Raw genomic sequence first — 27,981 nt, forward strand, 5'->3', positions numbered from 1 at the left:
GGTTTTATATATTTTATTTATTGTGAATTTTCATAAGATTTTCGACGAATATAATATTAATATTATTAATAAATATATTTTCTTTTACATATTAAATAATTTTTTATTTCAATATTTTGAATACTACTTTTGTTGAACAATCTTTGAACGTTTATATCATGGTATATTGGTATGATAAGTCGATGCTGCAGATGACAGATGTGAATGTAATTTGTGTGTGTACGGTGATCATGTAGGTCAAAATTGTACACCTTAATAGATAAATATTACGGGTATAATAGTAAAAACTATACCCGGGTTATAAAAAAAGTTGGCTTAGCTATAAACGAGTAGATATACCTATTACATTGCATTCTACGTTACATAAATCTTAATCCGAAGAGGCGTATTTATGATTTTCCCGTGTAATTGGACGAACGTCCCACGTAAATACGTTTTTATTTTATTTACATAACAGATGAAGTGATAACTGATAACGAACAATCGAACATCGTAAACTGTTAGAAATTTGAATTATTATGTTTCATGTACACGTACCTATGTAATATTAACGCGAGTTGCGTTAATGTTTAAACCAAATAGATCACGTGAAAGAGAGGTGTTATACCTATTGCAAACGTATTACAATAACCAACAACGTTATTGATATTGTTATCACTTTTATTAGCAAGGTCGCACAGACTATTAAGAAACAAAATTGCATATAAATCATCTGATTAAACCACAGGAAGACTTTAATACATATATTATACAAATAAAAGAACCGTAACAGGTCGAGTCATTCCAATTTCGGGCATACAGCGCCACAGTGGTCTACGCGTGTGGCACGTGATGCAACAGACATTTCCAAGACAATATACGGACTGAATGATGAACGAGATTCGTGTGTGTGTTTTTGACGTGCTCCAATATTTGAGAGCGTATAAATGTAGGTAAACTGCACCTATTACTGTTTTACTAAAAAAGTCTATGGTTTTATTGAGTTTATTTCACAGTGGGGTTTTCAAAGCACTTTAAGTTCTCAACCTATAGCTAGATATATTTATTACACTTATAGGTATTTATTATATACGTTTCTATTCTTAGTATATTATTATATTAAATTAATTAATTTTGATATTCATAATAGATTATATATTCATAAGTAAAGCAAAGGCCATGGCCTGAATCCTCGGTTTTCTAAGACCAATTTTGGAACAATATGAGATACCTCATAACAATCAAAAATTGTTTTTAAAACAACAAAACATTGTACTTTTAAACGATTACTAAGAAATGAATCTTGATAGTATGTTACCTATATTATATTATATAAACATATAAACTGATTATTTTAATTATATATTTTTTTTGTTTAACAATATAACAATTTGTTATCAATATATTGAATTCATTTAAACAATTATATCGGCCAGGAATGAATAATATTTTATTACACATTGTATGTGTATAGATCATGACTATCAGTATACGATAGGTGAAAATATGACATTATTTCTAAATTCACTAAGTAGATTTATTTTTTTTTTTTTAATACTAAAATGTTTTTATAAATAATTTAACAAAGTATTAGCAAAGTATTATCAATTTATTATTAAGGTCACGAAGATTTTTTTTGAAGGTCTTCTATTATTTCAGAGATGTCTTTTAAAGAATTCATCACGATATTATCATAATCGTAAAAAAAAAAAATGTTTAAAAATTCATAATTAATAACATATTGCAGTATTTATTATGTAGATATATTTTGTTATATTATATAATAGGTAAATGTTAAACACGTTAGACACAATGAATGGATATTTTTTACGATTTCATTTTTTGTGTCAATTGTAAAGCAATTGTTGAGTTGATCTTGAAAAAGAATAATGTTTTAGAAAAGTTATTGAATATTCAGACACAACTATTTAATTATAAAATGACGGAACTTCCTACTTTTTATAATATTTCTTATCATTTCAATCTTGTCGATTCATTATATCGGTGTATCATATAACAAAACAGAGAAATACTTATAGACTTTAAGTTCAATAGGCACCAAGTAGTTAAGGTAAACGGTATAAACATTAGAAATTTCACCTTTCCACTTAATTTTAATTTTAGTAGGTAACAATACTAATAACACACACACACATCTACTTATTAAAAAAAAAGAAGTTAACTATATATTTATGTAAATATAGAATATATTAATTATAAAAATAAAATGTATAATAAACTGTTACTGAGCGTAGTTATTTGTATATTTTTAATCTACAAATATAACATTCGTACTTTTTTTTAGTTCATAACTTACACTTCGTTAAGTAGTTAAAATATGTTAAATGTATACATTTATTAGAAATAATTTTTATATTTTTATAATTTAATGAAAAAAAAATGGTAAATAGTTTTATAGAATCTCAATTCTCATGTTATTTAAATATTAATATAATATTTCCTATATAGGAATCCTTAGTAAATGGCAATTATACAAAAATCATATTATTTTGTAGTCTGCAGACTGCATGGTGTTGACACGTTAGGAACTTTACGATTGTCGTTGATAATGGACAAGTCTTGATGCTAGGTATATGTCAATACCTACTGCGTAACACTTAACTTGTTAAGAGTTAATTTTTTTTCTATTGTGGGTACCTATTAATTTCATTATTACAAGATAGCCAAATGATTCTCAATTTAGAGTCAATTATAATTTTGACAATTATGATCATTAATATTATTAATACATAATAAATAGTAAATAAGAGTATCTTAAACATTTCGATAATAGTTTCTAGTCTCTACCTATAATATGAATTATTATAACTATAGTTAGGCATATCAACGTCATACATAACTGCATTCTATTATGCTAAATATCACACAAGCTAATATTAATGTTCTGTATACTTATTAAATATTTGAAATAAAAATAAAAATATTTATGAATTATTTTGTTACATCAGGCCATTGTGTATGAATGTATGATCATAAACACTATAAGTTTGTGTTCATATTTGAGCACAAACCCGTCTATAGTTGACAAGAGTAATAAACATTTACGATCTATCGAGCAATATAGTGTACACGAACATAATGTGTAAAAATTATATAATTTACAATATCGTTTCTATTCATTCGGTGAGTTTAGAAATGCATGTGTTTGTATATCGATGTTTAGTACATTCGTATATTTTTTCAAAAAAATGAGTTTGAAATATTATTATTCTTGATGTTTGTCTGGAAAAAATATTTATTTTTTTCATTAAAAATATAGAAATATCAACATTTTATTTCGACGTATGTTGAGGTAATAGATTTTTTTTTCGTGTTATTTTTTCCGACCAAAAAGTTTAATATTTATACATTTTTCGACTACGTTATTAAATATGATATTTTTTATATATTTTCCAGTTCTTTTTGTAAAATTTATTTTTTTTATGTTTCTGAGATAAGTATGTTGTATTTATTTGTATTATAGTAATTTAGAATAATGAAGAAATTTATTAAACTCACACATGAAAAAATAAATACTATCGTTTATCTGTAAAAACTAATTCTAAATGTTATGAGCTTTAAAAAAGAAAAACGTATATTTTTTAATTTGTGATATAAGTGATGAGTTAAACTAACTTTATGACTAAAAAAATAGCATTATGACTACGATAAATTATATAATACAGAAAAAGTAAATTACTTACAATATCATTCATAAGATATCAAAGAAAATTATAGAAATTTCGTAAGATAATAATTATTTTAATATTTTTTAATAATTTTAAAGTTAGAATAAAAATAACTCTTAGATACAACTGTATTTTGATACTTAATATTTTAGTTTAAGCAAAACATATAATTAATTAATACATTTTTATCCACTATTATTGTCTATATATATTTATAAAAGGTTTGTTACAGTTACTATAATACGTGGGTTTATATTTTGTATCATGTAGAGTTGAACAACTTCTTAATGATATGTCTAATATACTTGTATCATAATGAGTAGTTTCTTCGTTCACGTTTCTAACAGTAAATCTAATTATTTACACAGAATTAAAATGGCCACTAAACCTAATGGGCAATAAATTACTAATGCAAGTTAATCCCGAAAAATATTTTAAAATTTTATAATAGTCAATAAAAATTAAATTACTTTTGCTATTATTCTTAAGATAAATTTAATAATAATAATATTCTTTATTACGGAAATAATATTCCAATTTTGTTGTGCATGATTGATAGGTAGTTTACCGTTATGTTATATAAAAATAAAAAAACATAATTTGTGTGTATAGATAAAGAGTAAGAATAACATAATATAAACTACTATATCCATACAATTATATTAATTACGTATTATCATTGTAGCGTAGAAGTTCAGTATAAAATATAAACTCAGATTTTTAATTTGTATAATTAGCATGAAAAATTTATATAAGTATCTAAGGTTGATGATTTCATAAAATGTTTATTAGATAGATAAAGTTTATTTTTAATCCTTTTTTTGGTTGAAAATTAAAAATATCTTAACACTTGAATATTTTTTTTTTAAGAGGCGTTAATATTTTTGACTAAAGAAAAGTTAACACAGAATAATAAAATTAATGATTATCATATTTTTTTTACATTTTCTAAATTTAATAGGATTTTTTTATCATAGCTCTTGGTATTCAATCATGAATTCGTGACTAGCTATACTCATGCGGTCACTAGATAGTATATTATAATAATTTTCTATTAAATTACTAGTATATTAGTGTTTTATAAAATTAAATAAACAAATAATATTCTGGAACAAATATCAAAATTGAAACAAAATGTAATAGATAATATGAATCAATTTCCCAACATAATTATATTATAAAATAAGCAAATATCTTATTTTAGTTACTACAGTCTACAAGTAGTATACTGAAATATATACCTCCTTATAGTTTTATAATTTTTTTGAAAATATTAGGAATTTCTAGGGTACCTATAATATAAGTCAGTTACAATTTATAATGTATAAAGCTGTGTTAAGTATTATATATTCGAATTATTGTAATTTATTAAAGAAATAGATGCGCTTTGTCTTAAAAATAAATATAATTCAATAAATTTAAATAAATAAATAAAACACGAATCTTAAAATTTAATAAGTAATAACACATTTAAAAGATAGTTTTATAATACATATCTAATAATAATATAAAAAATTAAACTATCTACCTTTATACTTGTATCACTAAACTGTTTAAATTTAGAAAGAAACTTTCATGAATAATATAATTAATATTGATGTAAATATATAATGTTAACATTATGTTTATAATGCATACAGGGGCTTACAAGAAATGTTCGATACGATATTTTTGATACGTAATACACACGTTTACCTACAATTAATTTTACTTTTTTTCTCTTTACTCTGTCAACAAATGTTTTCAAAAAAAGTGAAAACATACGGGTAAATATATTCAACAAGATTATAATTATTTGTTATATATATATACAAAATACCTCTTATCTAATTATAGGATCAGCAACTTATTTATCTTTATAAAACCATCTTAAAAATTATTATATTTTATGTATATATAACTAAATCTTATAAATATCACATTTCGAGAGTTAAAAACTATATAATACTGTATGTATAATTTATATTTTGATTTAATTATTTCAATTATCTAACATGATTTTATTTAAAATGTATAAAATGTCTATCTATCTAAGTATGATTGTATATTTGAAGTTGAAATTGTTTAAACTTTGAATATTATAGACATGATCTTGTACTCAAGGATATTAACAATGATCGTTTGAATTAGAGAAAAAAAAAATTTAATATACAATATTTGTACTATTTTACAAAATCTAGGTATGCAAATTATTCATTGACACTAAGACTTTCACGGGCAGTGTTTACTTCCTTTATGTTTACCGTTTACGTGTCGTCCGGTTGAATTTGGCCCAGAGCTGAAGACCACAGAAGGACGACTGCTGCAGCTAGTTTAAACTAGTCAATCCACACCGTTAAAAAAAAAAACAGGTTCAAAAAGTGAAATGAAATTGGCTATCATGGAAATACGCTCATCGCGAAAGTAGAAAAAATATAGCACCCACTTCAGTAATAATTATTGTCAATGCACGTGCAATTAATACGAAGAATATATGGAATATATCAGAGTATGAATATCGCTTTCACTTATAAATACCAATGGGGGTGTTTGTACGTTTCCTAATTATATATAAATTTTAATAGAAATGTTTAATTTAATAGTATCAATATAAAATAAAAAATGGAAATAAATAGGTATGCACAGTAACGTTCCGCAATTACAAAATATAGGTAGTATTTATTTGATAGATATTATATTGACTGAATTAATGACTTCATTGTTAAAACTAAAATAAAATGTATAATTATAATTTAAGGGGATTGGAAGCGGCGATTTTCTGTCTTTGTCTAACACACGTGTAACATAGAATTATAGACGTATTCTATTTCCAACGTACCGATTGATATAATGAAGCGATAAAATTATGAAAACAAATATGAATTTGTCGTCAAGTCTACTTTAGATCAATTTTCTCACATTTTTGATTTTTGATTTAAACTTCTCCAAAAATTGTATATGACAATTTTTTAATATATCATTTTTAGGATTTTAGGGGGAGGGGATAATATCAAAAATGTGAGGAAATTGATCTAAAGTAGACTCGACGAAAAATTCATATCTGTTTTCATAATTCTTATCGCTTAATTATATCAATCAGTACGTTGGAAATAGAATACATCTATAATTCTATGTTACACGTGTGTTAGACAAAGACAGAAAATCGCCGCTTCAAATCCCCTTAAGCTTTTTTCAATTTAAACACAAAGTACATAGTTACAACTTATAATATCATAAATTTCCAAAGATATTGATATTAATCAAGAATATGTTTTCAGTATTATAGTTTTCAATATATATTAATTTAAACGTATTTATCTAAAATATATTATATGTAGACCATTTAAATAATAATATACATATATTTAATTGTTCATTTTAGGTTGTCTGATGACAAATGAAATAATAAATTTACTAACTATTAATAATTAGTCATCCCTAAAAACCTGACGAAATACGACATGTATACACATGTCAGAGTGAAAATTATAAAACGCAAGTACATAACAAAATATAGTCATTACTCATTAAAAAATGTTATATAAAAAATACGGACAAGCGATCAACGTAATAATAAATTGGAAAATAAATATCTACGATAAGCTACTGTATGTATGTTATATTAATATACCGAATAGGTATTATATATTTTAATATAATTATTGATTAATAAGAAATAATTTAGAAATTGGTTTTATAAGATAATAAATATTGTTTTTTAAGCTGATTTTCTGTATCGTTTAATTGTGTAGATCAAAAATAAAAAATAATTGAAATTAAAAATATATATTCTTTTTTTTATATAATTATTACTAATAGTTAACATAATCACCAAAAAGTAATGTGGTGTCACTAAATTATTAAATATTAAAACATTTTAAGCTTTCTGTAACGTCATTCTATGCTTGATGGCTAGAGTACCATGGGCCATGACTAATGACATCTTACGTGTAACCTTCATGTGCCAACAGTCAGTGAAATTCCATCAACAAATTACCAACGTTTCTGTATGCAACTAGGATATACAAAACATCGGCCACCAAGTATTTCATTTTACTTACCAGTCACATATAATAGATAACCTTATAAGTTATAATACAAAAATAGTAAAAGAAAAACATGTTCAGTGACAAGTTATTTACTTTAGAACGCAATAAATGCATAGATCTTTGTGATTTTAAATAATAAATTTTTAGTAAAATTGCCAAATAATTATTTTAATGTTTAGGTTAATCATTTAACTATTCTTCATTTTAAGTTCAGTTGAAAATGTTGGTTATTTACAGTTAATAGATACCATAAAGCGATAATCATTAAAAAAATGGTAAAAATAAATTTTCAAAACTTACAATTTACTACCATTAGTTGTAAAAAAAAATTGAAAAGTAAAATTTATGCAAATATAATAATTACTATATCTCAAAAGTCAATTTAAATTACAAAACAAAATATCCTGAAGTAAAATCCCTCAAAAAAAAAAAAAATAATATTAAAAAAAATATAAAAAAAAAAAAAAATTATATTTTAACTACTCAGATATTGTTGGTTTTTACATTTAATAAATTGCAAATACTGTTCAAAAAATTGAAAGATTTAGGATTTTATTCGATGGAATTTGTGTGTGAATTCACGATTATGTAATATATATGTATGAAGGTAAAACGTTTGCTGGATTAGTTTATACATTATAAGTATACAAATATATTTTACTTAATTAATAAATCATATTATCAATTATTTATTATTATAAATACACAATATAAATTAATATATTATTTTGGTGTAGATAGTATTTTTGATTTTTGTTATTATTGTAATAGAGTATTAATAAAAATATTTTAATTATTGCAAAAATATATACATACATCAAAATCGATATTTTTATTAATTTTAAATTTTAAATTGAAAATATCCATATATTTCCTTCTCTAATTTATTGGTTTTTAATGCAGTTGTATAGGTACTGCAGTAAAATTCCACATTTTTCTTTCTTATCAATAGTTATATACTTATGTGTATGTTTACCTGTTAAGGTATATTTTCAGTCATGAATAATATTGTGCTATTAGGATAATTGTTATTATATAGATCCATGGGAACAAATCCATTGATCATTATTTAATTAATATTTAGTTTACATACAAATCAATGATTATCAGTTATTAATGATCATGAGTCATGACTATAAAAATGAACCGCCTTTTATTAATTATGTTCAATGTAAAACAAAAATAGAAAAGTTCTATGAATTTCTAATATTAAATCATAAATCAGAATAAGTTATATTTCATATAGTCTTAAAATTTAGGTTTTGTTAAATATGCGAATATTCACAATTTTTCACGTGGTAAAAATAGTTAACAGTTTTTTTGTAAATTTAAATTATTATTTTTTATATTGTTTATTCAAAATCAAACAATTAATATTCGATTATAAAATCGAAAAAATCAAGTCTTCAAAATAGACGGACTATGTTATATTAGTATTCGACCTCAGACTACTTAGCTCCGGATATCTACAATAATCATAAAATTGCGCAATAAAAGTAAATAGTCAGATACTACCTAGTTTATGTGCCTGTGGTCGACAAGCACGCACGCTGAATTGATGTGAAAATGTTCGAGTAACATCACAGATTGCGTTATTACAGGAAATTCGTCAGTTTTCTTTGGATTGTTAGTTATTAGACGAAGGGATTATCGTGTGCCAATGACGTAATATGTGCAGCAATCGGATCTGGACCACAATTATTGTGTAGACCGAACATCGAAAGTTATCGGCTGTTATGCTACACTTTTACTACACATAGTTACACGACTATAATATCGAAGGGGGCGTGTTTGGTCTGTCTGTTCGCAAGGCCTATAGACTATATTGTTCATTAAAATATATCATAACCCCGAGTAATAAAAAATATTCGTGCCTATATAATGTTATTACACTCTGATGCCTCCAGTAGAACAATAACATACATAGTAATAATAATAATATTTTTTAACGGCGCGAAATGTATTCGGCCGTGATAGTACATTGGGCCTGCGGAAGAAAAGAAAGAATCAGAGATAAAAAATAAATAGCTAAATATTAAATAATACTACTAGCATAGTAGTATCTCACTAAACCAACCGAACCGGAACAGGAGCATGCGTGGGCGGGCGGCGGTCATCGCGTGCCGCGCATTACGTGACGACCTAAGGTATATACTATATGATAATAATATTATAATATTATATTATTATCGCAGTACCTTCGTATCATCGTTGTCGCGCCGCTGCGGAGGACAAGTTCATCGGCAGCAGCTTCAGCCGGGTGCCAAGGGTAACCGACAACGTTGAATGTGCTTATATCCGCAGTGGCGGCCGAGAGTAAAAGTATAAGACGTACCTATATCATAATACTTAATAGGTACCTACACATATATACCCGCAGCTATTACACACGCAGAACATTATTATTATTATAATATATAACATGCGATTGTCTTTATAACATGATACGGGCGCGGTGAGGTGCGGACTACGGTGCAAGACCGATCGGCCGACTCAGACTTGGCGGGCGGGGCGTTTCGTACCTTCCTACAGGTTACCGCTATATTATATATAACGCGGACCCGAGCAGAACGGTGTGCGATTCATATTGCCGACCGTCCGACAGCAAGAAGAAGACTGTTCACCACATAATATAATATCATCGCTGCACAGCGACATCACAATTATTCTTTTGAGTTTATTCGTTTTTATTTTTTCATTGGATTACGATTTTCACCGCTCGTTGACGATATGTTGCTGAAGATAACGCCGGTAAGTCCTTCAAAATACTATATAAATAACCACAACCAGTATTCATTATGTTTTTAAAACATAATTTTCAAAACACCCTTTTAAGGATGTACTCCTTACTATATATTATAATTAATCACATAAGCTATAGGTAGGTATGCTGAACGGGAATAACTTTTTATGTATGGGGTACGTATCAAGAGATATTGTTGAATGTTCTTCTCGCATTTTATCTAGCATCTAAGAAATCACGATTTTTACGATTTTACAAATTTATGCGCTTTTCATTTGTTTTTATGATCAAATGTTCGTTACTGTAAATTAAAATCACTACAAAATCTGAGTATACTATTGATTTCTATTCATTGTTTAACGCCATGATCTATGTTATCGGATACCTATAACTATATTTTAGTACATAGATAGGTATCAGTAACATTTTATTTGTTGGAATTTATTTAAGAGAAATTAATAATTTAGTAGCACATTCATTATAAAATAAATTATAGGTATAATAATACATCACGTGACTACGTCATAATAAGAGTAAATATATTTAATTAAAGAACTTATCTCCAATTTCGATGTTTATAAGTATTATATTATTAATTCATTACCTATCTATATATTTATGTTATTTATCTAATAAACTTATTGCATTTTATTCATTACTGCCTAATTAATCTAAGGAAAGCATTGTTTTCATTTTTTCTTTTAAAATAATTATATATATATATATATATATAATATCATAAGAATATATAATCTATACCTAAGATCTGTTTCACAGCCACGCGTTTAAGATGATTTTTGATTTACATTCTTTCAGTTTGTACGCACCAACGAAAATAAGTATATGAGATACAATTAAAATGCATTGTACATTGAAAAAAAAAACACATTTATAAATAAGTATACAGATTTTAAGGAAAAAAGTAGCCCATTAAGGACACTCGTACATTAATTTTTTTCAATATCAAATTTAATATTTAATTATTGAATATTCTAAAACATGGATAAATATAGACTATATTTGATTAAAATTAATTATCTTAAAAGTTCTTACGTCTTAAAAATAAATATCTAATCAGTAAGAATATAAACCTATTTGATTTATTTGAAGTAATTTTCTTTGTAACTTTCACTAAAATATGGGACAAAGTGACATTTTTATCGATTAATTACTACCTAACTGTGTAGTAAACAATTCTACTAATTTGGCATAGGCTAAAATGTATGTGTTCCATGAACACATAATTATTAGACTAATATTGAATACTTGAAATGTAGATTATGTCTTAGTTTAGTTAAAAATAGTATTTTAAACTCATCTGCACATGTAGTTTAGGTCTTACATTGTTTTATATTACAATATTTCAATTTTTAAGAGAATTATAGTCATTTTAAAACTGTAATATTTTTACATACTCATCAGTCGTTACTAAAAATTAAAATATTACAAAATTCTGACGTAAGTATGTTAATAGATCAATTTACTTTAGTGTTTAAACTATACAAAAAATTAGAACTGTTGACTACAAATTTGCTATATTCTAAAATATACACACTATATTTATAGTATAGAACTAACTTGACTCTTAAAAAATATGTACCGTTTACTTTTAATGAATATTAATAAATAAATTAACCGTTCATATGTTAATGGTTTTAAATAATAATTAAATATTTACTGAAAAACACACAGAAATCTATTATATATTTTAAAAGTTGTAACTAATTTTATAATAGAAATATGATTCAAAAATACTAAATAGTAAAAAGTGAGATTAAAGCAATTAGAAAACGTATATCTTTTTGAAATTGATACTGTCTAGACATAGATAACTAAAAAACGAATAGGGTACAAAAAATAAAAATAAAATGTTTACATTATGTCTAACATCATAGTTAGTAGCTTCAATTAATTGAATAAATAATCAAGTCAATTGGAAAGAAGAAAGTCCGAAAGTATCTTTGAACATAACAATTGTTTATACTTAAGAGCGTTACATTAAGTACGTTAATGGGTTTATAGATGAAAACGTATAATAAAATCACGATGTTGCAAATTCGCGAGAGATGATTGATTATAGACATTGGTACTTAATATAATATATCATTAGTCAAGTTATGCACATAATCAGTTAGGTAGATAGGTAAGGGAGTAGTTATTTTAGTAGTACAATATAATTAATAATAGTGTAAAAACTAAAAAAAAAACAACATAACAAATAGAAAGTTTAATTAGAAACAGAAATTGTATAATTTTAGTCATACTATAGTTACAATACTAACAATATTCGTAATTGAAAAACTATATTAATTTATTTATAACGAGAAACAAACCAAATGCTGAACTTTTAAGCTAATGATTTTAATGAATATATTTTATATTAAAATAAAGTATTAATATCACATGTTAAACTGTTTTAGTTTAAGCATTTATAAGCAATTAAATTTAAGAAAAAGTTTGTTTGGTTATTAAAAATAAATAAATATTGCTAATACAATTTTTTGATTTATATCTATCACTGTAAAAGTTAAACAAATCATTAATTGTGTTATGTAAATTTGTGTAACAAAAATATGGTATACGGTGAAATATCTTACTATTATGAGATACTTTCTATTATTAGAAAAACAAAACGATTTGGCGGTGTTAACACGTTAACGAACAACAATCTATACATAATATTATATATGTTTATCTTACTTAGAGATTTTGTTTGTTAAAATCGATCAGTGAAAGGTTTAAAGCTTTATGTTTACGCGACTGGAATAACATTTGCATTTCGTTTAATAAACCGGAATAGTTATTAGTTGGCTAAAGAAAAAACTGAATGGTTTCTATTTTTTATTTTTATTTTTTGTTTTTGCTTAAACGATTACGTAATGCAATTCTATAGCTATAAAACCTTTGATGAGTTTCCAAGTAAAAGAAAGTTCCAGTCTTAGTGTAACACATCTTTGAATGAATGGAATTTGAAATATAGTAAACTGATTTGGATAACAAGCTACTATTGAATTCAAATAATGCAATAAAATGGTTTGCGTAATATTTTATACCATTATAATATTGTGAACGACTATGACGTGAGCAATTTTATTATCAAGTTAGGTACAATTTAATGAAAATTAATCGTATTATATACACATTTTTATAACAATTTGGTAACTATTTATAAATATGTCAACATTTTAGCATACTATAAATTTGATTTAATTTTTATTTCTTCTAACGATATGTCTATATAAATATAAACATTTCCAAATGTTTTTTTATTTTTTTATAGAATAATATCATGAATGATCTGCACAACATTTTACATAAGTTGCCAGTTTTATTTTGATTAATTTTAACTAATGACTGATTACAATATTACAATATTGTATAATACATTAAAATTAAATAAGTATTTAATCAGTGGACTACGTCATATAAAGTTTTGAATAATACATAATTTAATAATTTAATTTTTTTTTTATCAAGTTTCTGATGTCAAATAAAATTTAAATAGCAAGATATATTATTTGTTTAGGTATTTATTATTAAGAAAAATTAATATAAATTTTATACGTATCAATAAATTGATAAATTGATAAATTGATTGATTTTACAATGATTATTTTTATATTTTTTATGTCCAAAGACGCATTTTATAAAATGCGATGGACATTTTTTTGTAGCAGTTATTAATTTTTAGGAGATAAAATTAATACATTTTATTAGTTTTTAAGATAGGAAAGGAAAACTAAAAAAAATTTTACAAAGTTTTTTTTAAATGTTTCATATTATTTAAATAATTGTTTGATAATCTTGGTTACTAAAATGTTAGATAGTCTTCGCTAAAAATTGTTTTTTTTTTATCGGAACAATGACTTATCATTGAATTAAAATTTAATTCATCAATTATAATTAATGATCAGATACACTCGAATCAGACAATTGTAAAACAGCAGAGAAATTGTCTATTTTACCCTATTTTTCTTTTAATATTTCAATTATTGTGTCGTATTTTATTATAGACAATAGTCTAAAATAGTATCTTATAAGGTCTAATTTAAAAGCAATTACCATTCTTCGTTACATTTTGGTTCTTAAAATTATCGTTGTTACGAAACGTCAATTTTTTCTCAAGTAATTATTATACAGTCTATGGACATGGGACTCGGTAAACGTACACACGAATAAAAATAACGAATATTAAACATTAATATTAATACGATAATAATGATATTATTATCATGAGGCGTGAGCCTCGTCTAATTCTATAACGGGAGCAGTGGATATGCTATAAACGTACATTGTTGTGAGTAAACACTGAACGATCGGTTTTTCGTTTTACAGTTTTTGGCGGCGGCGATTTTGTGCTGCGCAGCAGTCACTGTAAAAGAAGCAGACAAACCAACAGAAACGCCAATCGATAAACGGAGCTCAGCCAACGGTTACGGTTCTTACGTCGGTGGTTATGCTCCGGCCACGGATTACGGTGCGGCGGCCGTTCAGGACGGCGCTGTAGCTTACCAGTACGCCGCAGCGGCTCCGATCGCCACAGGCCAATACGGAGCGGGTCAATACGCTGCAGTCCCGGCGGCTGCTCCTATAGGTGCTCTAGTGGTACCCGCCAACCAGCTGTTCTATCCACAACCGCAAGCGTACGGATACTCGTCAGCCGCTGCTTACACCGCTCCGCTGACTTCGGTGGCTTACAACACCTATCCGGCCACGACTTACGGCTTCCAGTCGCCCTCTTACAGCGCCGGCGGTCAGTCGTCCTCTTACAGCGCCGGCGGTCAGTCGCCCGCTTACAGCGCCGGTCAATCGCCCGCTTACAGCGCCGGCCAATCGTCCGCTTATAGTACCGGTCAATCATCCACCTACAATGCCGGCGGCCAGTCTGCCGCTTACAGTGCCGGTCCGTCGACTGCTTACGGTTCCGGTCAATCCGCTTCCGCTCCTGCTTACAGCTCACCGCCCGTCGCTTCGTACAGCGCATTGTCCTCGGCACCTTACAAATCGAGACCCGTGTCTTTCAGCAAACCGGAAACTGATTCGCAAACTTACTCAGCGCCATCATACCAAACGTCCCCAGGACTAGGCAATTACGTTTCTTCGACCTTTAAGACTAATAAGTATCCATCGTACTCGCCTTCCTCCTACCCGTCTACGTCAAGCGAATATTACGCAGCACAGCAGTCGTACGGATCACCGTATAAACCCAGCAGTTACCCATCCTCTTCTTACCCGTCTGACAACTCCTACAACAAATTCAAATACTTGCCGCAGAGTGCGTTGTACGGTGGATCATTGTACAAACCATCCCCGTCCGCCCACTACAAACCATCGTCATACGATGTATCTGGCTCGTCTTACGGACAATCGTCCTATCCATCTTCACCACAGAAGTACAGTAGCTCTCCTTCTTATATCAGTAACTCATCCCCGTACAGTGGTGGCTCTGCTTCGTACAGTGGTGGCTCTTCTTCATACGGCGGTAGCTCTCCCTCATACGGTAGTAGCTCTCCATCATACAGCGGTAGCTCTCCATCATACAGTGGTAGCTCTCCCTCATATGGTGGTTCATCTCTGTACGCTGGTAGCTCTCCTTCTTATAGTGGTAGCTCTTCTTTGTATAGTTCACCGTCCCCGTACAAACCATCGTATGGGCCTTACAAATCGTCACCCCTATACAAGTCACCACACGGAAGTTCCAGTCTTGCATACGAAACAGAATCATTATCCATTTATAAGAAGTCTCCTTATTCTAGCGGATATTCTAGCGAATCGTCTTACGAAGGATCTTCATCTCCGTACAAATCTTCAACTTATGAAGGTCCATCATCTTCTTATAAGTCGTCACCAACTTATTCATCCGGTTCATTCAAACCAATCGTTTCTTCCTACCCTCATAATGAATACGAATCACCGTCATCTTCTCTTTACAGTTCTAAGCCAAGTTCATACGAATACAGTTCTAAGCCAAGTTCTTACGAATACAGTTCTAAATATTAACACTAATACAATGTTCCTTTTTTAGGTATTTAATTTTTTTGATAAAAGACGTTTAGATTGTATATTTAAATTTGAAATTTTTTTTTTTTTAATTATACAATTAAGTTATTCTTGAACTGTTAAACAATTTAAAACATGCTAGTTGACAAATATTTGTTTTTGTATTAATATTAAGTGTCTTATTTAAATTACATTTATAAATTAGTGAATAAATTATATTATTATAAGTTTAATAATACGTTATTTATTTGATAGAAAATCATAATAACCACAATCAAACATTAAATTTATGAAATATATATATAAACCAAATATATCTATAACTTTTTTTTATATATTAATGATTTATAATATTTACACTCGAGTAGTAACATGAAATAAATTTATATTACTTGTGAGATAAATGATTCTAAAATTGATTTGAATAACAGTATGTATTTAAGTCATACGATAGATCATGTTAGACGTTATCTTATAATAGAACACTAAAAATAAAATGTTCTTAAACAATAGTTAGATATTATTATAAATTATACTTTTTACTGTATTGATTTTAATTTTGAAAATGAAAAAAATAATGGGAATGTACTTAAACTCTATCATTAAAATGTTTAAATATAGGTTTTTATGCTTACAAATATAAAAAATAGTAGTTATAGAGCATAAAACCTATGTTTTATTGTGCATTATTTACCTTTCATTTTAGTCATATAATCAAAAATACTTAAATTATTATTAATAGTCATACTTTTAAAAGTCCTTGCTTATTTACTAACTTAATCCCTTTAAGTTGAGTAGGTATATATAGCCACAGTACAGTTTGGTCAGCGTGTAAGTAAGACGTATATTGTGCTTATGGATTATAAATTATAATATTATCTCATACAATATCTTAATACTCGTATATATATTGTGTTCAGCACCGATTGATTCTATAATGTATATCTGTGCGGTGATATCTATAGTTTTAAAAGTTAATTACACGTGCCACAAGGAATTATTCTATAAACATATTTTGATTATTATTCTGTATGTCTACTACACATACACGAGCTGGTATTTTTATTTTTATTATTTATTTTTCAAGTGATTGAACTACTATTTTACGGAATTTTTGTTTTGAACTAAAGTAAATAATCTAAAAATTTAAAATTATACTAATTTTGATACTTCCTTGAAAAAAAAATATAACTTACTCTTTATCCCCATGTTAAAACAGTGAGCTTATTCTCAATGATATATTAAAGACACTTAAGCAAATAGAAACGGCTTATTACCATAACTTTAAATCTATTATTAACGATAAACTCTCGAGCGTAGGCATATTTAGGGAACTTAAGAGACTTAAATCTTCCCATTATGAATATTAGCCCCCAGAATTATTTGTTGTGTTCGAGTATTTCGTTCAGGTAAATTTTTCTTATTACATTGAACTCGTGGTGAATAATAATAATATTAAAATAATCACTTTTGTAATTTTTTATCAGCGATATTATTTAATATATAGGTCGTAATATTATTGTAGATGGAAGTTAGCAAGCTGATATTCTATTATTATCTTATCAAATACGGCTATACTGGCTAGATGGTAATAAAATTACTAAATACGATTAACAGGATACTCGGGTATTGCGATCACTTTTTCTTTTTCTCGACTCGCAACTGTCACTAGCGCAACTTCTATACTTTCGAGAGTATGAAACGAAATTTTCTATTTTAAATAATAGACTCGAGAGTTTGTTGATCCTGATAAATAGTTTAAAATAATAACGATAATTTCAAATCAAAAGTAAATAGTCTTTATGATATAATTTCAAGTTAAGAGATTAATAATTTAGCTAAAAATTTGTCATCCAAGGAAATGATTTTTAAGGCTTAATAAATACTTATAAGAAAAAAAATATTATCATTTTCAATAAAGCAGAATTGTCTAATAAAGTTAATAATGATGCACTTGTAATTTTTTATGAATTGATAACTGATTTAAATTAAAACAATAAAATTATTCTTGCTAAACATATTGGAAAAACTTGTACAGTTACGACCATTACTCTTACAATCTGAAAACTAAATCGAACTTATCAGATACATTAAAATTTAAAATTAATTGTGTTTACTTAAAAAAATGTAAAAATGCTTGATTTAATTCTGGCTTAATAAAAATTTAATACAAATTATATGGAACTACTCCGAGAATTGCGCCAAAAATGTGTAGATGGGAACTAAAATCTAATTTTCAAAAATGTAAATAGTGTATCAAAAATCAGTTCAAGAAACTAAAGTTTTTTACGTTCGTCAAAATAAATAGTAACTATATCTATTTTTTTTTTTTTATATATAAGTACGATGTTATTGAGTAAATAAGAGATCTATAAAAATTGTTTTTGTAAGTTTCTATCAAAATGATAAAGAACCAAAATTAGACTTTTATAATGTAATATTCCATTTATTAATGTAGATCATTTTATGTTGCCTGAAACATGGTTTTATAGTATATACTGATAGAGCCTATTCTGAACTAGGTTTTAAAAATAATAATATATTTTATGTTGACCGTAGTATTTCTACTAGTTCTAGTGTACAAGATGGTGGTTTTACTATTTGCGTTCATACACTTTACAGTGCTATATCAATTTTATGCTTATTTATGAAGTAGAAAAATTATTTATCTTTGTGTTAGTGAATGATAATATGAAGATAATATAAGGTATAAGGTATGTCATGTTATATATTACCCGCAAGCTCAATCAGTATATATATGTCTCACATTGAGACTATTGACTCTTTATACATAAAAAAAATCTTTTAATAGTGTTGTCAGCTTAATATTGATTAATGAGTTTAGTGCTTTAGGAGTTAAAAATCCAATGATAAACTGTTGTTTTTGTACCTTATGAAGAGGAAATAAACAGTTAAAATAGAAAAAATAACATCTTCTATTATGTATGCAACATTTAGAGTTTCACAAGGTGTAAATTTGTCTTCTATCCTATCCATAATATTTATAAATTATCTTTGTAAAGTATTAAATCATTGTAAGTGTTTATTATTTTCTAATGATTTGAAATTATATGCTCAAATTCAATCACTTAGCAATTATCATAAATTGCAATCTGATTTAGATAAATGTTAATTGTGGTCAATAAATATTAAATTGCAGGTATGTGAGAGTAAATGCTTATAAATAATTTTTAAAAGAATTAAATCTTACATTCATTACTAATATGTAATTAATAGATGTAATCTTATTGTAATTAAACTCGTTAAAGACTTAGGTGTTTATCTATCTTGCGATTTATGTTTTTTGAAACATATTACGTATATTTGAAATAAAATCACAAGTATATTAGAATTTTTAAGATGAAACTGTAGTGAGTTTCAAAATATTACACGCTTAAAAACTTAATATATTTCACTTGTACAACCCATATTGGAATACGGTTCTATTATATGGTTTCCATATTTGTTAAGTTTATAAAATGTCTAAATAATATTGAATTCAAACATCGTTTTTATCTTCAATTTTTGATGAGATAAATAATTATTTAATAAGATATGAAGAATTGATAAGTAATCTAAAATGCAGCTTCTTCTATGTGGAAGAAAATGTATTGATGTATAGTAAATTTATAATAATAATATTTAAAGTCCAGAAATTTTAAATTTAATACTTATAAAAATTTCTTAAGAGTCTCTCTGGTCTTATCTTATGATTTATATACACACAAGGAACCGAATCGCTGATAAATTGCAAGCTGAAAATGTAATAAAATTAAAAATTAAAATTTTTATCATGATTCCTTAACAATATTATTTTTTATATGTCGTAACATTTTTAAATTAAATTTATAGTACCTTATGCATCTACATATTATATGTTAATTAAGTTATTATTCTATTTCATTCTTTTTCATTTATATAAAAATTTATTTTTACTATGTATTTACTATTTTACACTATGTATTCTGTTATCTGCACTGTTTGTTCTACGATCGTAATTATCGTTTATGATAAAAATAAATATAAATATTTTTTTATTCAGTTTATATGATTGAATTTCAACTTTCTATTCTTTGAAATTGATTCATTTTTATGTGTTTAATATAATCATATAAAACAAACGTTGTTATAACTGTTGTTAAAAAAAAATTATAGTATTCCTTTTTAAACTCTTAACAGACCCCCCAAAAAGTAGGTATTAAAAAAATTATTGTAAATGAAACATAATTATAGGTAATTATGATTATTTTATCTTTCTATTTTAGAAAAAAGTTTTGAAAAATATTTTTATCAAATAATTACTGTTTTATGACCAATATTAAAACTCTTTTATAAATTTTAAGATATATTGAAAGAGGTTTCAGATATGAGATGAATAGCACGTGTTAAAAAAAAAGAAAAAACCAAAACATCAAAAAATAAAGAATAAAAAAAATCACGAAGAGTATTACAATAAGAAATCAAAGAAACAAAAATAATAATAAATAATAACAAATATATGAGAGTGAGTATTATGATATCGGTAATATGCCAGAATAATATATTTTAAGGGAGTTGGTTGAAGAGCAATATAAACAGAGGGTTTCGTTTAAATAAAATAATATGATACGTTAAAGACAAGTATTGTTAAGAATTAAGTTTTTGTGTTTCAAATAATCGTATAATTTGATTTTTGAAATATACATTTTTATATTTAAATTAATAAAATGTGTTAATATTAAAATGTTTGACTTAAAAATTCATACATTAAATATATATTATTATTTAAAAATATGTTTTCGATTAAAATTTACATCAGCCATAATTATTAATTAAGTGTATTTATTATTTTTGACATTTAAATTATGTAGTTAATCTGGTAAACAAAAATTGCAGGTTTCACTAGAAAAAGTAAAATCGTTATTATTTCTATAAATATTAATTTCGTTAATATTTAAAATAAAAAAATTCACATGACTAGAATGATTTTTTTGAAATTGTTTAGTTTCTGCTAAAATAATAAATATGCATAAAAATATTTTTTATAGGTACTTATTGGTTAGATTAAATTAGGAAATAGGAGAAAATATAGAAATAAATATTTCAAATTGTATATCAATAAAATAGAAAAGTATTAGATTAAGTAACCTAATCAAATATTAAATGTTTAGTATTAACTACAGAAATAAATGAAAATTTAAAAACTTTAAATTTAGATATCGTTTAATAAGTTAAGTACCCTATATATTTTATAAGGTTTTCAATACAGATTAACATGCATCTATATTAAATATTAAATCTACATAATTATTTAATAAATTGATTTAAGTTAAGGTATTAATATGTTATTTTATTTTATCTATAATATTTAATCAGTATTAAGATGTTTATATACTCCATAGTATGTAATACGATTTCAACTCATCAATCAGTCACATTCAATGACAAAAAATATAACAATAATAAAATAATTTAAATCATCTTCGTTTGGAATTTTAAGTCACTTTGTTTATTATACATACATACTAATTAATTAACCCGTAAAAATTAAGTATTTTATAAAACACAAATATAATTTAATAATTATGCAAATTAAACCTCTAATATAAAGTGATTTTATGAAACAAAGTAACCGTTATTTATAAACAAAAAATTAGTATGTTTGGAAAGTGGTATTCTCTACACTTTTTGTTAATTAAAACAATAAAAATTCCTAATAACAGATGTTTAAGTTAGAAATAACCGTACATTTATGAACAGATAAAATTTGTAAGCCTTTTAAAACACTAATATTTGTTTGAGTATTCTAGTTTCTATTTTTATAACTTATTGTTGTTCTGAATGTTGTTGATTTAGGTTAATGTAAAAATAACAACTACTTTCGGTACCACTTGGTACAGTTAAAGATGGCACTTTCGAGCTACAATTTACTTGTAACTTTTACATTTTATGTACTCCACATTTATTGCTAATAATAAATGCTTTATTTCTTAACATTTATTTAATGAACGAAATGCGTCATGGTATAAATGTAATACCTAACAAATTTTAATAATAAAAATCATAACGATGTGTAAGTTGAGATAGGTACAACTTTATTTAACATACAATTTAATGTGGAAATGTAAACATTTTTTGGATTATTTTTTATATAGATGTGATATTAATGGTTTGATTCTCTCCTTTACGTTTGTCCACTTATTTATTCATTTTTTTGTTTTGATGCATAATTTATTTTGACCATATATTTACACATATATTAAGTATATATTTTTTTGCCCATTTAAGAATATGTAGTACGTATTTTTTTTTTTTTTTTTGAAATAATAAAATATTTCTAAATTATTACTTAACCAATAATATTTTATAGTACACTTATTTGAAACTTTATTATTTTAAACCTGGTGTGATTTTAAAAGAATGAAAAATATTCTATTATTTATGTTGTATAAAAGTACAAAAATACTCGCTAAAAACAAATATTACTTCAATATAATAATATGTTTTGTTCTTTATTATTATAAATAATATAATAATATTATGATGTATAATTTTAATTATTAAGTTTATTAATAACATGTTATTTTTAAGGTTGTACAAAAAGTATTAGACTTAAGAATCAGTTTGTTGTTAATGTATTTATAATACAAATATATTTATAATAAAATATTACTAGTTTTGCAATTTTTGTTTTTTCAAAAAAATAATAAACTTTTTGTTTCATAGAAAAATAAAATCAACAGTTAATGTTATTAATTGTAGAATAGTATTTATATATAGTTTGATACCGTAACAGTAGTTGATTAATACTTATGAGATGGCGACTGTGTGGCTAATTTGTAGAGATCAATGACAGTTTCCACTTTCCTACCATCAATTTGAGACGCTCCCAATGATGAATAAGAAGCATTTCGTTTTGTTTTTCTCTCAATAAATGATTATAATTAGACAATATTTATTTAAAATATATTTTGGATTAAAATTTTGATCAAATAAATAAAATTTAGGTCAGTCATCTATAACACGTATTGTGTTAATAAAACTATAAATATAGTTTAATTTTGATGAGTTTAATAATTAAAATAAGATACATTGTCATTATTGATGTAAGCGAATGTGAGTCAAAGTGTATGTAATAAAAACCTACTAATAGCTCTATAGCTGCCAAAGTTAAATAAAAAAATAAATGTGTTTATAATATTTTTTAAATATTTAACATATTATAAAATTCAAAAATTATTATGACATTAATATAATGTAAACAAAGTCAGAAAATTTTGAAATGTTCAACTTTAATATTATATAATTTATTTTAATATTTAATGGAGTAATAAGTATATTATGGCGTTCTCTTAATATTTTTACAAAACCTGTGTCAGTATTTAGAATTTATATATCCGTAGCTACAGTATAAATATCAGAGAAATAGTTCATGATTTATAATAAATATTTAAGTTGAATATTATAATGTTTTCATTTATATAAATAACATATGGTATTGAAAGAAAACATCAAGAATTTTAATCATATATTATTATTCAATAGAAATTATGTCAAAAATGAGCATAAATACTCATCAATGACCTTGCCGTTAGAAAGTATTATTTGCCAGTTATATCGCGAAAACCAGTTATACGCCTTTTACTTCCCAATCTTTCTTCGTTTATGGCTCGAGTTTCGAATTCGAATGCAATATTTAAATGTTAAGTACATCTCTATCATATTGACACAAACATATTGATAGGCATTTAAAAAATAAGTTAAATGTTTTTGTTGTTATTTTTATGTGCAAAATATATTTGCATTTCGTGGTGTCGAAACGCTACGAAACAATATTACGTTATTCATAAATGTATACTTGCACTAATAATGGTCTTTGATACACATAATATTGTTTGTATAACAAAATTACCGTCGGTAATCTTTAATCGACCAACAATGGGGCTAATATGATGATGGATAAGACATGTATTTACGCACATTGTTCCGGTTGCAAAAAATATAAATTACGTCATAAAAAAATAATTATATTATTTTGTTAAATTTTTTATAAGTATCTTTTTCTTATAGAACTATTTGCATGAACTGGACAAACAATGCCTTTTCTCTTTTACTTCCTTTTAGATTAACGACATAAGTAGGTATCCTATACAAAATGACCAGCTTAAGCGTTTAATTTTTTTCGTTCAATTTAAAAGTTCAATACACTCAAGATTACAAATAATTGTTACGTAGGTTAGTCATTAAAGTGATGCAAGTCTATGAATAAAATATTTTAAGATATTTCAAGAAGGGCCTGGAATGACAGCCAAATAAATCCATATTTTAAAATTGTTCAGGACTGAATAACACGTTTTATTTTTATGATAATCAATGCCAAAATTATTAAAACTAATATTTTAATTATCAACATTATAATAAATAATGATGTAAACTTAAAATTTGGTTATTTTTTTTTTTATCTTTAGATAAAAGTTATTCAAAGTTATCGATTTATCTGATTGTAGAACCCAATATATTTTTTTCGAGGGCATACTGTAAGTATTGAATCAAATTTACCTAAAATTAAAGAGTTATAAATAGTAATTACACAGTATTTTAAATTTTAATATGAGTTATAACAGAGCAAATGGCATAACAATTGAAATAACAACAAAATTAGTTATTATCTTTGGTAAATTAATACTAATAATATTATTATCAGAGGATTACTTTTCTTTTTTTATTGTTTACAATAAAATATTTATGTTTAACGAATAATAGCATAAACACTTAAAAAATTTAACATTGAATTTTAATTTTTAATAACAAAATTAAATCCATATATATAAATGGATAATCTAGATGTGATCATATTGGAATAATAAACAAATAAATCCGGATTTTGTTATTATTTACATTTACATTTGTTGCATGTAATTTTATCTTACACAGTTATTCATGAAAATAAATTTTTGAGATTTCCAAAAAATACGGATTTATCTAGTTGTTGCTCCTATAACCATCAGTAATTTAAAATAGTTATATTACTAGGAGTAATTTTTTTCGATAAAATCCGGTAAAATCAAAAAGCGTTTTTGTTTTAGGAGTTTTATTATAAATTATAACATCTAATACTAGTGACTAATTTAACAGTTGAGTATTTGATTACTTTTTTACATTTTTTCACATTACGTATAGTTAACATTGCAGTAATTTATTTTTGTAGAAAATAGTTGTAGTTTATTTTATTTTACACGTATTATATACCTAGTCTGAATTAAGTATGAAATAAATTATTAATATACTTTATATAGACTATAATCTTTGAAAAGGTAATATTATCAATTACCACGAAATTAATTTATTTTAAACACTTGATATATAATTTTTAAGATTTGTTATTCATAAAATATGACGATCATTGCTTATCATCCTCCAGAAGGCTTTAAATGCGGAAATTTAAAATAATTTAAAGCTATTTATAATAAATATATATATAATAAACATAAATAAAAACAATTTGTTTACATTAAAATCTAAGAGAAAGGACAGGGCTCTATAGTTTACACTCTGTATACTTTACACTAAAAATTAAATTGTTCAAAAATTTCGTGACTATTTTGGTCCAACTTGATTTGATTCCGCGATTAACGAAACAAAAAAATCGTAGGTAAATATAAGTACCGCTTTACTGTAAATTGGGAGTTGATTGGATCATAAAATAAGTGTGTTAAATTCAAATAATTTAATTTATCATTGTATATTTGTACACAAAAAACGATTTTGAGCGGAAACGATCTATATTAGCTTATATCACCAAGTGATTTATTTACTCGATATGTTATTAAATCATTAATTTTATTATTAGCATATTATAGTAGGATAATATAGTTTTTTCTATAAATACGGTATTTATTTTATTATTTGTATTTAATTATTATAATAACCATATTATATTAACTTATATAACTCTAAATGTAATAACATTTTTCTGTAAATACTGTAAAACAGTAAAAATAGATTCATATTATAAAAATAGATAATATCTTAAAACAAATCAAAAATATTATTACGTAAAATAGTAAAATTTATAATAATTTAAAATACATAAAAATCTAAGTTCCCACGAATATCATTTTTAAAATATAACAAAATAATTAATTTATCATTATTTGCCATTTAAATAAGTAATGTTGTTCAAATTGGAACTTAAAATGTCAATATAAAATAATTGTCTGAATAATTTTTTAGATTTTATGGGTTTAATGTGAAATATTTATGAAGAATCTTGTATTAAGTTTTCGAGAATTATGATCAAGTTAGTAACTTTTTATAGTATTTTATAAAAAAAAAAAAAATTGAAATTTTCTTACGTCTATCAATAACTCAAAAAGAGTTATTAAAAACAAATAATATATATTATAATAAAAATAGTAAATATATAGAAATTTTATAAAAACTTCAAGTATTTATTATTATTTTTTTTCGAAGTACAATAATATATCAAAAATTGTTTGAAGAGAAATAATTATTTTACAAATGAATTTCGAATTTCATAAACATTTAAACTTGATATGATTATAAAAATTAATTTGGCTTTTCGGTAAAATTATTTTTTTGTGTATAGATCGAATGAAAAGGACGATAATTAATTTTAAAGTGAAAAAAATTAATTGTTTCTTAATCAATTTATTTTACAATACTTTAATATAATTTTATAATTTAGATTTTTCATTTTTTCAATTATGCTGTTTAATTTGAAAATAATTAGTAAATGATAGACATATTGGAAAATCTTGAACGATACAACTATACTAATCTGTTGTTGTTTTTTTTTAATTGTTATTTGCTTATTACATTTATAAAAACATCTAATACTAGAAATTCATACAAAAAAAAAAAAACAATTGTTTATGTTTTGAATAACTTTTAGGTAGTAACCATATTATAACTGTTTGAAAGAAAATTTAATACGTAAGGATTTTATTATTTAAATGATATAAAAATGTAAAACATTGACGAATATTTTATGTTTACTCTAATATCACTTAATAATAGCATATTATGCCAAGAAGTCACTTGAGAAATAAAAACATTTATTTTAACTATAGGTAGCAGTCAGTTTATTTATCTTTCTGCCTATATTTAGATATTAGGGAGCTTAATTATAATATGATTCATAAATAAATTAAAATTATCAAAAAATATTTTTTTCACTGTTTAGAATGTTTAGATATAATATAAATTAATGATTTGATGTATAAATCAGAATACTCTTCCGTATCATAGTAAATTTAATAATTTAATAATAATATAACACTACAATATATAAACGTACCTCGTTTATTGAATTTCCTAACCATTTAATGCAAAAGTGACAAAATCTATTCAATATAACAGTAACACTGATAGTAAATGACATTGCCCGTGACATGGCTCGATTACATTGCATGATCAGTAAACCTATTACATTATTATATTTAGCTAGCATAACTATATATATACAGTAGCGAAAAGATCGCAGAGGTGTTTCCCGTCGTTTGCTTGAATGAAAGCGATTAAAATTACCAACAATCCGTGC

The 27,981-nt window shown here is 25.0% G+C and overlaps 1 protein-coding gene across 1 annotated transcript; it reads left to right on the forward strand.

Moving 5' to 3' along the window:
* Positions 1–10,257: 10,257 nt before the first annotated feature.
* On the forward strand, positions 10,258–16,516 carry LOC112599366 (DNA-directed RNA polymerase II subunit RPB1-like). Its single transcript, XM_025346246.1, has 2 exons — positions 10,258–10,447; positions 14,775–16,516. Exons 1-2 carry the CDS (start codon positions 10,427–10,429, stop codon positions 16,437–16,439), a joined length of 1,686 nt encoding a protein of 561 aa, XP_025202031.1. The 5' UTR covers positions 10,258–10,426; the 3' UTR covers positions 16,440–16,516.
* Positions 16,517–27,981: the final 11,465 nt, after the last annotated feature.

This window comes from Melanaphis sacchari, unplaced genomic scaffold, assembly GCF_002803265.2.
Source record: "Melanaphis sacchari strain LSU unplaced genomic scaffold, SCAv2.0 Contig50_pilon_pilon, whole genome shotgun sequence".
NCBI lineage: Eukaryota > Metazoa > Arthropoda > Insecta > Hemiptera > Aphididae > Melanaphis > Melanaphis sacchari.